The following is a 17,457-nucleotide window of genomic DNA, read 5'->3' on the forward strand; positions in this document are numbered from 1 at the left end:
CATGAGTGATTCTTTAAAATGATAAATCAGTGCCTTCACTTGTCTGTTCACACCACCCTCCAGTAGCTTCCCATCTTAGAGAAAAAGCCAATGCCCTTGGATGGTCTCACTAGTCCATAACCTCTCTGACCTTGTCCCTCACTCTTCTCCCCCTAACTCACTCCAGCCGCATCGGTGACCATGTTATTCCTCACATTTAGAGCAATTCCTACCACAGGATCTTGCATTTGGTGATGCTTCTGCCTGTAATATTATCTTCCTTGAATTGGATGGGGCTTACTTTCCCACCTCTCTTAAGTCTGTTTGCAGATGTCACTTTATCAAAAGGATTGAACAAACTGTGGTGCTGTGAACTAGTTTAGGAAAACTGGGGAAGAAACCAATTCTGGAGGAAAGATATGAACCTGACTTTGGTACATACAGATTTTGAAATGACAGTAGAGTTCGTTTGGGGTTTCCAGGTGTAACTCCATAGCAGAAAGTTGAAAGGGAATGCTAACATTTGAGGAAGGAGCAGAGAAAGAATAAAGCATATAGGAAACCAGAGAAGTAGTCTGGGTACATTAAATATGTCTACAAATTCTGATGAGTACCTCACATCAAAAGGTATGATGGATTCCACTTTCCATTGAATCTGACTGGCCTTGCAACTTGCTTTGACCCAAAGAATATGGTAGAAGTGAATTTATGGTTGTAACAGAAGCCAAACATTAAGTGGTTTTTCATTTGTTTTGCTCCTTTGGAACACTGTCCTGAAATCATTTTGAAAAGAAGCCAGTCAAGTCTACTAGGCTATGAGAGAACATAGAGAGAAAAGCAATGTAACTTAATTGATATTAGTGAAGCCAACCTGGACATCCTAGCCCCGGCAGCCCTCCAGCTGATGCAGCTGTGCCGGCAGTCCCGGGAGGAACCAGCAGAGAAGTTGCCCAGCCAACCAACAGAATTAAGAAGAACGTTTTTGGAAAATCATTAAGTTTAGGGCAGTTGGTTGCACAGCATACATTCTATGTATGCATGAACATAGTACCTAGAAATGGGGTGCTGCTGTAACAAAATCCTGAAACACAAAGCAATGGGTTTGAGACTCCAGGTGGATAAAAGCTGAAAAGTAGGTGAGAAGATTGTTAGTGGAAGATGCAAACAGAGTCTGATGTTATATATTGATGGAAAAGTTGGCAAAACTGTTACCTATGGAATTGTAAAATAGAAAACATATCTAAAGAACCTGTGGATCTACATAAGGATATTTCCAGGAATAATGATAAAAGTATCAATTTATTTTTTGTCTCTTGAGGATGATACGCTATAGGAAGAGAAATAAACTAAAGAAGTAATAATTCAGCATGCAGTTGGAGTTTAGATGATGCAATGATGTGCTGAATGGAAAATAAAATTGTTTCTCACCCCAGTTCTCTGGAAAAAGATTTTTAGAGTAATAAGTGGCCTAAGGTAAAAATCAATTAAAGAATGTAGCTAAAAATTGTTTGATAATACTTCAGAAAGATTAAAGTAATTCCTAGAAGACTCTCTCCGTTGGACAAATGGGCATCTAAGAATTTTATAGGCATTTTCTAAGGCAGCCACAGACATGGCCCAAAGTAAAGAAAGGCTTGTTTCAAAAAGAAATTATCCAAATTATAGATTTACCTTTTGGGGCATCTCCAATGACATTTATAAGAAACTCAAAACACATAAGTGTTGTGTTGGTAAAAATACTGCAAACTTGGTCTTAGGGAAATGGAAACAGTGCACAATGAAAACAAGGCCTCTGGGTTCTCTGATTTATATGGGCAGGAGGCAGACTGAGAAAGCTCCTCAGCTACAAATATGAGCCATTTCTTATGGAAAAGGAAAGACTTCTTATGGAAGATTCAAGAGTCCAGAATAAAGAACAAAGAACCAAGTTAAGTAACAGCCTAGGCACCACTCTGGGAGGACATAACGGCTCAGATCAAAGAATTTTCCCTGTCCCTCAGAAAGGGGAATAGGCTCTGTTTCGGAATTGATATAGACCAAAACTGCTGAACGCTTCCCATTTTTCTCATTTTTTGAATGGGATAGTCTGATCTGATTTTTCTAGTCCTCTTACATCATTGTGTGTTGTAATTGCAGAGAATTAGTAGAAGGTATTAGTGGAATCAAAATACTATGTATATTTAGTTCACAGGCCTCTGATTCATGAGGAGCCAAGTGTTCTAGTTTCAATCTGAAATGAGGTTCTTTGTAACTAGAACATGAAACAATTATATGACCTTATTATCTTAAAGGGAACCATTTTTTCAAAAATTACTTGTGCAAAGCACCATACCAGTGTGAATATGGTCTTGGAGAAAATGTGTACCTTAGGTTAAGAATGATAGGGCTCCATTTTTTTGAAAATAAATAACCTGATTTGAATTTTACTGTGTACACAAATTTTAAAATCTTTCAGTAAAATTGAAGGTTATGTTTTTCATGTTTTGATATCTGAAATAAGTCTGCAAATGTTTAGCTAAACTGAAAAGATTCATTAGTTCTGGATTATTTACAGGAGAAAAAAACAAAAAGCAAAAGACAAAAAAAATAGGCCAGTTTACTCTAATATCAGAACCAGACAAAGACATTACAAAAAAGAAAATTACAGACCAATATCCCTGATGAACATAGATGCAAAAATCCTGAACAAAAAAATTAGCAATCAGAATTTTAAAATACATCAAAATGATCATCATCATGAACAAGTGGGATGCAAAGATAGTACAATATTCATAAATCAGTCAATGTGGTATACCATATTAACCAAAGGAAGGATAAAAACTATATGATTATCTCAATAGAGGCTGAAAAAGTATTTGGCAAAATTCAACATCCATTCATGATAAAAACTCTAATAAAGGCCACATATGACAAGTCCACAGTTAATATCATACTCAATGGTGAAAAGCTGAAAGCTTTTCCTTTAAGATCAGGAATAAGACCAGGATGCCCACTCTCACCATTTTTTTTCAACATAGTACTGGAGGTCCTAGCCATGGAAATCAGACAGGAAAAGAGATAAAAGGCATCCAAATTGGTAAGGAAGAAGTTAAACTGTCACTTTTTGCAGATACCATGATACTATATATATAGAAACCCTGAAGATTCTACCAAAAAAGTATTAGAACAAAGTACTGGATTATTCAAAGTTGCAGGATACATAATTAATACACAGAAATCTGTTGCATTCCTATATATTAACAATGAACCATCAGAAAGAGAAACCAGGAAAACAACCCCATTTACAATTGCATCAAAAAGAATAAAATACCTAGGAATAAACCTAACCAATGATGTGGAACACCTGTACTCTGAAAACTCTAAGACACTGATGAAAGAAACTGAAGAACCCTTGGTTAGGAAGGATTAATAGTGTCAAAATGGCTATCCTGCCCAAAGCAATTTACTGATTCAAATCAATCCCTATCAAAACACCAATGACATTTTTCAGTGAACTAGAGTAAATAATCCTAAAATGTATAGGGAACCACAAAAGATGCAGAATAGCTAAAGCAATCTTGAGAAAGAAGAACAAAGCAGGGGCTATCATGCTCCCTGATGCCAAGCTATACCACCAAGCTACAGTAATCAAAACAATTTGGTACTGGCACAAGAACAGACCCATAGATCAATGGAACAGAATAGGGAGCCCAGAAATAAACCCATGCATATATGTTCAATTAATATATGACAGAGGAGGCAAGAATATACAATGCAGAAAAGACAGTCTGTTCAATAAATGGTGTTGGGAAAACTGGACAGCAAAAGGTAAGCAAATGAACCTGGAATACATTCTAACACTATATACAAAAATAAACTTGAAATGGATTAAAGACCTAAATATAAGACGTGAAACCATAAAACTCTCAAAAGAAACCATAAAACTCATAAAAGAAACATAAAAGAAAACATAGGTAAAAATCTCTGGAACATAGGATGAATAATGTTTTTCTGGATCTATCTCCCCAGGCAAAGGAAACAAAAGCAAAAATGAACAAGTGGGACTACAAACTAAAAAACAATGGACACCATGAGCAGAACAAAAAGCCAACCTACTGTATGGGAGACTATATTGGTAAATGATTAATTCAATAAGGGATTAACATCCAAAATATATAAATAACTCATATTATTCAATACCAAAATACAAATAATCCAATTTAAAAATTGGCAGAAGAAATACAGATGGCCAACAGACAAAAAGAAACTCCACATCACTAATCATCAGGGAAATGCAAATCAAAACAACAATGGGATATCACCTCACACCAGTCAGAATGGCCACTATTCAAAAGACAAGAAATAACATGTGTTGGAGGATGCAGAGAGATGGGAACCCTCCTATACTATTGGTGGGAATATCAATTGGTGCAGTCACTGTGGAAAGCAGTATGGAGATTCATCAAATAACTAAAATAGAAATAGCATAAGACCCAGTAATTCCACTTCTAGGAATTTACTCAAAGAAAACAAAATCTCTGTTTCAAAAAGGACACATTTTGCATCTGGGAGCAGAGGAAACAGTTGCGATCAGAGAGTGGACTGTAGTAAATTAAATTCTTTGTCATAATTCTTTGTAAAGGTATCTTTTTGAATAAATTATGTTTTATTGCCACATTACTTACAATCACCAAGATATGGAAGCAACCAAAGTATCCATCAATAGACAAATGAATAAAGAAGCAGCAGTACATATATATATAATGGAATATTATTTAGCCATAAAAAAGAAAGAAACCTTGCCATTTGCTACAACATTGATGGATCTAGAGGGTATTGTGTTAAGTGAAATATGCCAAGCTGAGAAAGACAAATACCATATTATTTCACTTATATGTAAAATATGAAAACAAAACAAAACAAAATGAAGAAAAGAGCAGTAGACTCATGAGCACTAACCCAGCTATGTGAAAACTGGCTACCCTGGGTTGTGTTAAGGTACTTGGCCACCTACGATAAAGTGAAAGGCTGTTTTCTCTTACATTTGCCAATTGAAGTGGTAGCTGAGACTTACCGGGGAATTTATATCATTATCTCATTGAGTGATAAATTAAACTATTGTTTACTCAACTTTCATCTGAGGTGTCTGCTAGAACCATCTTACTTTAAAAAAGATAATTCCTTATAAAACCCTACTCTTTGACACTGCTGTGCAAAAGAATATTGGCTCAATTTCTGATGGTTTCTTTACAAAAAAAATAACTTTTATTAATAATACATCAAAATATATTATAACAGACACACACAGAGCATGCAAATCAGGATATTTGCTGCCAGATATTTTAAGGACAAAATAAAATTGTGATCACTATAAACCAACACCAAAGAATAACCAATTGCCTTAAATTTTCTGAAGTCTGTAATGACTTTCATCTTTACAACAAATTGAATAGAGAATCTCAACCCAATTATAGGATGCAAACTCCTACCAACAATGTTAGATGATCCTAATTGTAAAGTAAGAGACCCTAGATTTAAGCATAATATCCAGCCTAATTATATTCCAAACACATTAAATAGCATAGCATTCTTCAAGAAGGAAACTTCTCAGTCGATTTATCACTTAAATTATGGAAAAACAATTCAATTACAGGACATATTCTTGCATTTAAAAAAATCAGCTTTTCCATGTAATGGCTGTGTAATTTGTGTTAAGAAGTAGATTCTACTTCCAGAGAGCGAACATGCTTTTGAAATTATGCTCTCATCTAGCTCGACAGACATTTGGATTGATATGAACTCAGAGTTCTCATCAAAGGTTTTGAAGCAAATGTCATTTAGGTTAGTTTCTCTTCTAAACTTACGCAAATTTTAATTTAAGTTTTCATCACTTTTCCTTGTGTATTATGATGTTCTTGTCCACCACTGATAAATAATTATGACAAAAATGGCACAAAAAGGTATTCCCCTGATGGAAAGGAACAAAAAATACCTATGAATGTGCTCTTCAATTTTAAGCTCCCGAAAAGATACCCTACCATTTTCAGATGGTAAACAATCGCAATGCCTGCTACTTGGCTGTTTTCCATTTTCCAGCATTTTGGAGTTCTGTTTTCCATTAAAATTCTAATAGAATTATGTAAACTCCATTGGGGAATTTGGGAACCACTTAAGTGGCAATGGAGCCCCCTTTCCTTATTTTGCACAATGATTTTCATGGAAATAATATTTCTTTTAATATTTTTGGTTACCATTTCCTTTGCCTCAAAATCTGTCAATCATTCCTAGGGTGACGGTATCACTTGTTCTTCAAACCAGGACACTTTCGAGGACAAAGGAGGGGGTGGGGCAGTGGCTATTTATAATGGCCTAAAGAAAATGGTACTATCCTGAAGAAATTGATGAATCATTTGGTATTTCATACCAAAGGGAAGTTCTGGTTAGCTGTGGCCCTCCTCAACCTTTTCCTCTTTCTTGCATAAGATCTTTACTCTCATTTCTCCCAGTCCTTTCTCCCATCTTCTATCATTCCCAAACTCCTTGCCTCTCTTCCCATACTGCAAGAGGTAACTTAAAATTGCTATTTTATTTTGCAGACCTCAGCTCTTCTCTTGCTGTTACCCAGGCAATGGAGAGAGTACCGCACATTTGTCAGCCAAAATGTTCCGTCACATTATTTCCCTAAACTGGAAGCTCTATACCCTCGGGGGCTTTTCTCTGTAGTGTAAAAGACACTATCATCAGGTTTTAGATTCTGTTTAGTATGTACAAGCAGTTATGCTCTTTCCCATTATAATTGGGTCTCCTCTCGGACAGTATTGCTGCCCAGCTTGGGTCCCCTGGGATACCTTTTACTGCATCATTGCACCCATTTCTCAGATTCTGCTGCTAATATCTCATTCCTGAACTTTCAGCTGAATGGCCTTGGCACTAGGGCTGTCTAAGCAAAATAGCTGGAAGCTTCTGGGACCAACTTTCCTCCTTCCAGCCAGCAGCTGTGGGTCAGTGGTTGACGGGTGTGAGAGTATAAGAGCCCAGCTCCTTTACCCCTAACACTACAACCTTTGGGGTCTAATTTACACTCCAGAGTGCTGCACCTAATTAGACTCAGTCTGCGACAATGGTGTTTCCCTGTGCAAAGAGAACACAGCAGGCAGAGACTGTTAACCTGAGATAGTTTTGCCTCACTGGGCTGGCTCTTGGCCTGTACCTGGGCACCTGGATTTCTGGAGGATGCCGCTGTTCTCTAAATGGTAAGTGTTGCTCACTATGCTTACAGTACTTGTACAAACAACACGGGTTAGGTTGAACTCCTTCCAGGAGTTTGGAATTTTGTTATGTGCTAGGCAGAGGCTGACTGTATCTCTGGCCCTGGGTGTAAACCCTGGACTCCTAGGCTCAGATGAGCTTCCCTGGTAGACAACACTTCACACATGTTGTCACAATTCATTGGTGAAAAAAAAGAGTCACACCCTGGGTGACTCTCCTGGGAGAGAAGTCTGAACCTATGCCTGCTTTCTCCAGACTTTGCCCCATGTGCCTTTTCCTTTTGCTGATTTTGCTTTGTATCCTTTTACTGTAATGAATCAGAGCTCTGGGTATGACTCTTTGCTGACTTCTGAGTCCCCTAGTGAAGTACAGAACCTGGAGGAGCAAAAATATTCTCCCTTCTCTATTTTGTTTCTTTATTCATCCTTCTCTTACTGGTTTCTCCTGGGGGGGGAGCATATCCTTAATCATCTGGGTGCATCCTAATCCTTGACCTGGCCTAGGCTTCTGGGAGAGCTTGTGAATATTCCCAACCAGTCAAAGATACTAGGCTCAGCTATAAACTTTGTAATTTCTCTGTTTCTATTCCTGGAATGTTCCGCTCCTTAACCCTACTCCTGAATCTACATACCTCTGTCCCCCTTTGAACTGTTGTTCTTTAATACATTTATATTTGGACAAACTAATTCAGTCTTTATACTATTTATAAACTGGATATAAATTGTATAACAAAGCTTAAAAGAAAATACAGCAGTATCTTGCCCCATCTCTCCCAAAACTGAGTCTTGTTTTCCAGATGTAAAATGTTTTGATATTTTTTAGGTGTTTATTCCTGTATTTACCTCAAGATAATGAAATGATTGCCTTCATGTTTCTCTTAATACTGGATGCATGAGAAAAAAGATGTATGACATGAACTACTTGGGAAAGAAATAGTATTCAAGTGTTCCCTGCCCTCTACTTATTTGAGGATATATATGTCATTTCAGAAGGAAGAACCTGGTGGTAAAAATTTCAGAAAGAATTAGCAGTCATAGGACAAGCCAGTGCTGAGGATATTAAAGTCATCATCTCCCATCTTTCATAATTCTTTTGGTGCTTCTGATGATGTGCAGAAATGGTTCCAAAAAGAATTAACAGACCTTATTTTTAAGGCTTACCTTAGTACAGATCTCAACATGTTCTTAATCATAGTTCTTTTCAGTTGACACCCAAACCCAGCCAGTTTGCTTTGGTGCCGGCAGTCTCTGGGTAACAGAGTTGGGTCTTAAGTTCTACCAAAACAATCCTTTTCTCATTTTAGTGCAGTGGTTCATCGACTTCACTGCACATCAGAACTGTCCAGAAAGCTTCATAAACATGCAATTTTCTGGGACTGGCCTCCATAGATTGCAATTCATTGGGTCTGTAGATAAGACTTAGGAACATGATTTTATAGCACATATTTAAGGAGATACTGCTCTTGGGAGGTTTAGGACACTGCAAAAACAGATCTAGCATCTCACAGGGTAAACTGAACAAAATATTTGCAGACAATGAATATACATATATGTCCATATATCTTATGTCTATTTATACATGACTTATAAACATCTAATATTATCGATGCAGTCCTTCTATTTGTACATGAGGAATTTATTGGGAGAACTTCTTAATAATGACTAGTTTTTAACCACAGTGGCATGCCACAATGGTGTGTTACAATCAGGTTTTAGGTGAAACATTTATTGTTAATGACATTTAAAGTCAGATTGCTTTTAACAAATAAATGAGAGTGAGTCAAGATTATCCATATTATAACAGCATTCCCATTTATTTGAATTTTGACATTCTTTACCCAATGGAGAAGGAAGGAGTTGAGCCAGAGCTGTAGAGTTTCAGGAATGGCACACTCCATGCTGAGGGCCCTGGATGGCCACTGCTCTTACTACTGGACCACTAGACCACTAGGAGCTGTGATGAATTGTTGTATCAATTCACTTCCATAGAAACATTACTTTTTGGTTTCATAAAAATATGTGTCAAGTATGATCACTGGTTATATGTTAACTTTTACTCACATGGAGAAGAATAAGAAAGGGAGCATTTAGAAGTTGCAGACATTTTGAAATTACTGAGGTTCACTGAAATATGGATGGCATCACTTATCTTCTTTTTTGGCAACAGAGGGGAGGGAAATATGGAAACAACATTTGGTTTATAATAATCTCATTAAGTAATTAATAAATTAGATTTATTCCCCCCTATTTTCAGCCTAATAGCCTTACTTTGTTTCATCTCTAACCAACCAATTTGGGAAACAAAATACTCTTCCCTCTTCAAACTTATACCTTTAAATAAAACATACACAAATTTCTTGAAAAATGAACTATGGCAGATTTTGCATTTTCTTGTATGACCAGCATCCACTAGGACAGCCACGTCCATCATCCCCAGAGCTGAGTAGTTTCAGTATTTGAGCTCAGAGGTCTGAAATGGCTTTTCTGACCATCTTTAAATTATGAGTAGTATTTTTTCATTACACATAAATTTATTTATCTCTTTCTGGAGAGTCTAGTTGTTTTCTAAGTTCTCTTTTGTTTTGCATTTCTGTTACATGCCTCTGCCTGTCAGAGAATCTGCATAAATTCCTCCCAGCTGCTCTCACAACCCCTCCTCAGTCCTGCTCCTTAGAAGATAACTGGAAAGATGAACAACAGCAGCAAATACTAATGACCACTGGAAGTCTGGTAAATACTATTTCAGGAAAGAATAGAGACTTTCAAGTGCTTTGAGGTCATTAACAAAGTTGTGAAATTTGTGAGGAATATGGGAGGAAAAAGGCTTTTGCTACATTCACAGGCTCTGATTCTTCATTTCCCTAGTTGAGCTTTAACTTAATTATAAAACAAAATCTATAGCCACAGCCAGGCCTAGAGGTAGAGTCTGTACAACTAATCAACTTTAATTCCCTGAGTTCGATTTAATTACAAAACAACATTTGGTGCAGCTGCTAAGTACTTATCCAGTGACCACATGATAATATTGGAGTAGTATTTACAAGTTTCCCGATTCCATCAGCGAATTATGTTTTCAGTTATATATAAATTTGAGCAGCCTCTAGGATTTATAATAATAAAGAATTTTCTTGAATTTATATACCCCTATAGTTGAGCCAGTAAAAATACTGAGTTGCACTATAATTAATTAACAGCAGAAAGTAAAATGTAATAATAAAATAAATGTCTTGATAAAGGACAGTAACAAACTGAGTATCAATAGCATACTTATCTTTTTTAATTCATTCTGTCTGAAACAGACAAAATGAAACCAGCTTTTTGTATATTGTGTTATCAGTTGGACTTTAAGGTTATAACATATATTACTTCTCAATATAACTAGGCATATACCCAGCTAATTCTGCTTGTTCTTCAGTGTGCCCCAGGGCAATTTAGGAGGTGATTGTGTTACAAAATATTTTTTACTTGACAAAATTAAAATCAACTACTGATATTTTTTAAATAGCCAGTACTTCTAGTATATTTAAAATGTATCAACTGGCACAAATATCCAGGAAGATCACTGCAATAAATGAGATCTGATTTTTCATTCATTTGATAACATTTAGGCAGGAGTTTCAGGCACAACTGACTTTTCATCTTAGCGTTTTTTTTCATTTTAGCACACTAAATATGTCTTTTACAATATGTGGAATCCCAGATCCTCTCAAGATCTGTAGGAGAATAAAAATTGAATTGAGGGAAAAATTATGAAGCAGTATCAATCAGGGAGTTACCACTGATGTTAAAATAGACATAACCCTTACTGTTTTTACAGCAACTCAGAAAATAACATAGAGCGTCATCTGATCCAAATTAGATTTGTAGTGGGTGCGTAAGTGCAACAGGATATGTTTCTTTTGATTTCTTTTTTCTAGATGTCAATCTTCTTTCCCCTTAGAGTAGAACTGGATAAAAGCTAAAGAGAGGATGTTTCATAGCTAATTATACCCACAGAGAAAAAAGCAGAATGCATAAAATTCACTGCACAGTATCTGGAGCAATAATCCCTTCTTCACCTTCCAACCGCCAATGCTGGCTTGGAGTTTGCCTAATGCTGTCCTGCATGACCTTGGATCCTGGACAAAGAGGACACTGTATGTTTCAAAGTCGAAAGGCTAATTGCTCAGGACTAGCAGTGTCTGTCAGTCCCTTACTCCAGAGATTATCTTTCTTTACCGAGTAGTGACTGAGTTGCAGGAGGAAGCAATTCTACTTGCTGGAAGAAAATAGGATGGAAGGAATTACGTTGGTTACCAGATGTTCCAGTGGTCCTGAGGGGCACCAGAATGCTTCTGCGTATGCTGGAAAGAGCATAAACTGTCAAACTATGGGACCCAGGGGCATGGTGCTCATGCTTCTCTGATGCTCAGAGTCATAGGATTTGAGAGTTGGAAGGAACCCTAGGGATGGTCTTAGCCAGAGGTTTTAACTATGTCTGGGGAGAGTTCTATGTTTCCTAAGTGGGACTCAGGGATTGCTGAAGAGTAAGGGATCTCCCCACACAAGGAGCAGCACTCTGGGAAAGAACACAAAAATATTATGTCAGGTTTAACAAGACAGGGTATTTTATCAAACGAAAATCAGTTGTAAAAATTCATGGTAATTCCTGTGGTTCAGAAAAAGAAATTCATGGAAAATCACCATCCCAGGGGCTCTGTGGCATCTCCAGAGGGGAGGCCCCCAACACATGGAAGGTTGATGTAGGGACTTTGGCTATGATAGGGTTTGTGCCTTGGGAGTCTGGAAATTAAATTATACCTCTAAGACACAATGTCAGGGCAGGAAATAAAGGCTTCTGGAGTCAGGTCAATCAACCCTTACAACCCTCCTTTATTTATATATCATTTTCTATGGCAAATAAAATAAATACCACTTAGAACAATGTTACCTTTCTTTGTTAATTTTAAATTTGGCAATAAATACATAATGGCTTTGATGATGATTTAATTCTTATTCTATGTTACCTGTTTTCAAATTTTAAAAAGCCCTGTGATTGTTCATACCACCTCTTCACAGTATCATTAGAAAGAGAGAGGGAAGAAGGAAGGAAAGAAGCAGCAGCTGTTTTTGAGTTTGTAAATGGAACTCGTTATGACTAGGGAAGACACGAGATTTTACTGTAAGGTAAAACTTATTCTCTAGGGTTAAACAGTCTCCTCACAAATGTAGGAGAGACGCATCTGGCTCACCATCACTGTTGATGCACACGACCTCTTGAACTTGTGTGCCTGGACCGCACTCCTTTCCATTATCTGGTTCACAGTCTCCGAGCCCCACTGCTTTCCAGTCGTAGCAGGATGGCTCATCGCAGGGAATGGCTTCCAGTAAGTGAGGGCAGCTCCCAGTTGCCCCAGAGCCTCCAGTGGGCTCATTGGTAATATGCCGCTTCCTCAGTTTGAAGCCTGAATGTTTGGGGCAGGAAATATTTATTGTTACTATCATGGGTTGAATAACCATAAGGCTGAATGAAGCCCCAAGTGAATGCTGCACGAGGGTTGAGGGTACAAGTCCTATCTGCTTTAATTGGTATATCCCCGAATCTAACTTAGTATGAGCTCATTAAAAGTTTACGTAAATACATGAATAAATGAACAGAATGGCCAAAGAGGGACTTTTGGTGTTAGCCAACTACAGTAAAATAAGGCAAGAAATGTGTATATCTCCCACCTCTGTCATAGGGCTGGAGAGAGTAGGAAAGGGAGGGAGATTGAGTTTGATGTGGAAAATCTGTCGTTATAAAATATTCCAGGAAACAGTGAAATCTCCAGCTATTCAGAAATAGTCATGAACAGACAATAGTGCTATTACTTTAAATTCTTCAACACTATCATGTGATTAAATTTGAAAAGGAACCTCTGGGAAACTGGATGGTTCCCAGAAATTGTCTCTTTGAGCTTTGGTTGATTTTAGACTCCTTAGAAATTTGAACTAGCAATATAAACCATCCGGGTTCTAATGAGGAGTATTCAATCCTAGTCTCTGCTTATTAGCACCCAAGTGTTGGCCTTCTTGACAATGTATAACAAACTAGCAAGTCTGTTTATTGCTATGTGAATATTAGAATCACCAGAAGACTGTTCTTTGAAATAAAATAAGAAAATGTTTTCAATTACTGGTCATGTGAAAATTTCTCCACCATGCCCATCATGTAGTAAACCACTGCATAAAAGCACAGAGTTTGTTTTTGTTTTTGTTTTTTATCTTCAAAGTAATAAGGAGTTTATTGGGCACTAGGTATGGGTCATGCTCTGAGTTAACTGCTTTATGTTTATTATCTCATTGAATCTTTAGAGAAAACCTGGGTGGCAGATATTATTACATCTCTTTTACATATAAGGAGACCGATTTAGATAAGTTAATTAACTCTTCAACAAGATGGGCTAGAGAAGGTTTTTCAGTCGAGGTTAGTCTGGCACCACAACTCATCTTAACCACTGAGCTAAACTGCTTCCAATGTTCTCCATCTGTTGTCTAAATTAACAAGCATCTTGCCTATGTTCTTCAGTTCTAATCTTCTGGTACCATCACCAGAGTAGGTTTATTCACCTTTCACAATCAGTAGCCTTTAGCCATGCTGGAAAATACCAAAGGAATAAGCACAAGGAGCATGCAGTGGCATTTTTAACTTATTCATGGTTTGACTCCACTGCTGGGAATTTTCAGCACATCATGTTAATATTACGTACCTTTTTTGCCTTGCTGGTCATTACAGTTTTCATAAGTACAAGGTCCCCAAGCCGACCAGGTTGAAACCTCGCATTCAACAGGACAGGGAATGTGGCACAGCTGTGTAGTGTTAGGGGCAGGACCAGTGCATGATTTCAAATCCACTGGTTTTGAAGCTGTTCAGAGAAAAATACAGAGATCCCTTAAGAATTAAATTATTATGGTCAACAGTATGATTTTTCTGTGCATATGGAGAGGGAAAATGCTTTAGTCTCAGCTACACAGTGAGAAGGAAAAGAGAAGGAGTGTGGAAGAAGGCAGCAGGCAGTGTAGTCCAGGGTAAGTTGGCCTAGAAGTCTTACAGGCTGTTTGATCCCAGCTTTACCACTAACTGGACATGCAATAATAATGTCTAGTCCAACTTCCCTGGTCAGTAAAATAAACTTTAAGGTTAATTTTATCTCTAAAATGTTACAGATTCTAAGAAAGTGGGATCTACTTTACAGGACTACAGCTTCAATATAATCTCCCCTGAGTGACTTCTTAGGGAGCAGTTTCCCTTCCCTTTTGGTCCATAGAAGGTCACTGGTGGATATGATGTGGGAAGAACTCAAGCCATCAAATGTGGCATCTCTTTCTCCTTCCAGGTGCATGACTCACCAGATACTTTCCAGAACTTCTACAAAACACATTATCTGCATATGTGATCTAAATCTCAGATTTGCGAAGGAGACTAATTTATTATCTGCATATGTGATCTAAATCTCAGATTTGCTAAGGAGACTAATTTATAATTGTCTGTGCCTATGCATAAGTTGACCAATTAACTGCATAAATATTGCTTGCCCTTGCTTCTCCTTTTTTATTTTGATGCCTGCACTTCAGCTGTTTGCACAGCACATATACTTGACAGTTAATGTCAAGAGGTGTCCAAAGTCCTGGTTAAAAATATTTGAAGCTCTGTGAACAGCAGAATAGCATCAAGTTTAGCTGCATATTATGGAATATACAGCTATAGTTACTTTTGCTGTAAAAATGTTAAGAACTAAATGCCTTGGATAGACAGTTACTTAATAAAAATGAGCTCCTATTTCCCTCTGATAATTTGGGATGTCCACATCTGTAGTATAATAGAGGTCTGAGATAACTATAAGTTCATAAAGAAATTAAAATAATTTAAGCTATATTATCTTAACTTTTAAATAAAAGTAACAAATATGTCTGTTTATAGTTTAAACTCTTTAGCAAATTATAGGTACTTGTGCATTCCTCAACTTTCTGTGCACACAAACACAAGCATAAATGCTACTGAAAGACTATTACATTATTTCTCTCTGCCATGGTTTTTCGGTTCTGAAAAATAGTCCATAGATTTCAGTTTTTCTTTTTCCTCCTAAGGATGTTTATCTGCCTTCTTTTCCACTCCCCCTGCAGTGAAAATAAATAGTCATCCCTAATTTGCTTAGTATGGAGCACCATGAGCGTTCTCAGTTTATCAGAATTGTGGCTAATGTGCATCATAATATCAGCCTTAGCCAAAAGTGATTATTTTTATTGCTTTCCAACAGTGAAGGCACTTGGCATATTAATGATGGAAGACACAGAAATAAAAGCTTCACTTCTCTGAATATAAAACAATGGCATCAGTGATACATATTTCACATAAAGTGAATTGTTTCTGATACCCTTTCAGGCATAAGAGTCTCATGATGGTTAATTTTATGTGTTAAACCATGGGCTAAGGGATGCCCAGATAGAAAACATTATTTCTGGGTGTGCCTGTGAGGGTGTTTCTGGAAGAGAATAGCATCTGAGTTGGTAGCCGGGGTAAGGGAGATGCCCTCACCAACGTGAGAGGGCATGATGGATCCACTGACAGCCTGGAGAGAACAAAAAGGTGGAGGATGGGAGAATTTTCTCCCTTCTAGAGCTGTGGTATCCATCTTATTCTGCTCTTCGAAATCAGTTTCTGGTTCTGGGAAACCAGACATTACACCATTTTGATTGTTGTGTGAGCCAATACCCATAATAAATCTTCTCTTGTGTATATATGTTTATCCTATTGGTTCTGTTTCTCTGGAGAACCCTGGCTAATGTAAGACTACAGTATATAGAAAAACTCCTATGACTACAAGCTAACATAAGTAATTTATTCACTTGTAGGTAGTTTGAATTAGTGCTTGTGTGTATAAATACCTGAAAAGTCTCTATTTTTTTATTTCAGTTCACTAAAAGTAGCTTTAAACCTTAGTGTTACTATATCGGATTGGATATCATGGTTACTATAAAGGGAAATCTACTGGGCATGAGGTTGTGAGGACTAGTAGAGCCTGAAAAATTTATATATTAAGTTGAAAGCTTTAGGAGGGAAACAAAGTTTTATCAAGGAAACAGGTTAAAATACTGTGTTTCTAATTCCTGGCTATTTCTTTTATAAGCTTAAACATACATATACATAATTTCATTAATCAAAATGCAATAAACTAATCATTAATATAGATAAATAAATATACTTTCATTAATCAAAGAAATGCAGGGAGAGAATATGTGTTTGTATATGATTCTATTCCTTTAGTGATTTTTATTATAGGTTTTCTTGTAAATAGAGTATATATTGATTAATGTAAATCACAGATACTAGCAGAGCTCCTCAAAAACTATAAGCCAATTACATTTTTGCAGTTGCTCAAGAATTATTTGGAATCAGTATGATTTGATGAATGAAGTAAAGGACCGACCCAGGAGACTTTACTGCTGATCTCATATTCTCAAATACTGAGATTTGAATTTTCTAGAAGAGCCAAGTCATTATTCTTGTATAATTTTACTATTTAAGAAATTGTCCATCTAGTAAAATTTGCAAACAACTACGTATGAGATTTTTTAAAAAAATTCTTATTGTTGATTTCTTGAAAATAAAAGAGACATCTTATTGTTGTCATTTAAGTTAAAGGATATTCAATTGTATGTACTTTGCATGCTTCACAAGGTCATAAAAGAGTGTCTGAACTTTTCTGGACTTAGTAAAACAAACCAAAAAAAAATGAGACTAGTGAGTTTTTTGTAGGCTGAAATATTTTTGTATTTGTATGTGTAGGGCATTGCAATGGACAAAAATTCATTCTAAGAAGTAACTTAAGATATTTGTGTCAAGCAATGCAGACAATGAGGTATTCTGAAATATACCTGCTGTAACTCTTAAGAACAGCAAATATATACTTTTTAAAATTCAATGTTTTATTTTGATATAGATTCACATGAAATTCAGATATCCTATATATCCTTTACTCCTTTCTCCCAAATGGTTACATCTTATAAAACTATGGTATAATATCACAATCAAAATACTGACCTTGACACTGACAGCCAGAGTACATGTACTTGGTTGAATAGTGTCTCCCCATCTCCCAAATTCACATCTATAGGAACCTCAGAATATGACCTTATTTGGGAATAGGGTCTTTGCAAAGTAAAGTTGATGAGGTCCTACTGGATTAGAGTGAGCCCTAAGTCCAGTGACTGG

At 36.7% G+C, this 17,457-nt stretch overlaps 1 protein-coding gene across 5 annotated transcripts in view; it reads right to left on the bottom strand.

The window, feature by feature from the left end:
• Positions 1-17,457, bottom strand: part of THSD7A (thrombospondin type 1 domain containing 7A) — an 809,828-nt gene that overhangs the window by 173,336 nt on the left and 619,035 nt on the right. For all 5 annotated transcript variants that reach the window (XR_008998498.1, XM_057504555.1, XM_057504554.1 and 2 more), the window contains 2 exons: positions 13,955-14,110; positions 12,458-12,670 (listed from right to left, as the gene is read on the bottom strand). Coding sequence is in view for 4 of the 5 variants with exons in the window: in XM_057504555.1 (XP_057360538.1) it covers positions 12,458-12,670; positions 13,955-14,110 (369 nt within the window). In the remaining variant the exon portion in view is untranslated. The remainder of the gene's footprint in view (positions 1-12,457; positions 12,671-13,954; positions 14,111-17,457) is intronic.

The sequence above is a fragment of the Manis pentadactyla genome, chromosome 7 (assembly GCF_030020395.1).
Source record: "Manis pentadactyla isolate mManPen7 chromosome 7, mManPen7.hap1, whole genome shotgun sequence".
Lineage (NCBI taxonomy): Eukaryota > Metazoa > Chordata > Mammalia > Pholidota > Manidae > Manis > Manis pentadactyla.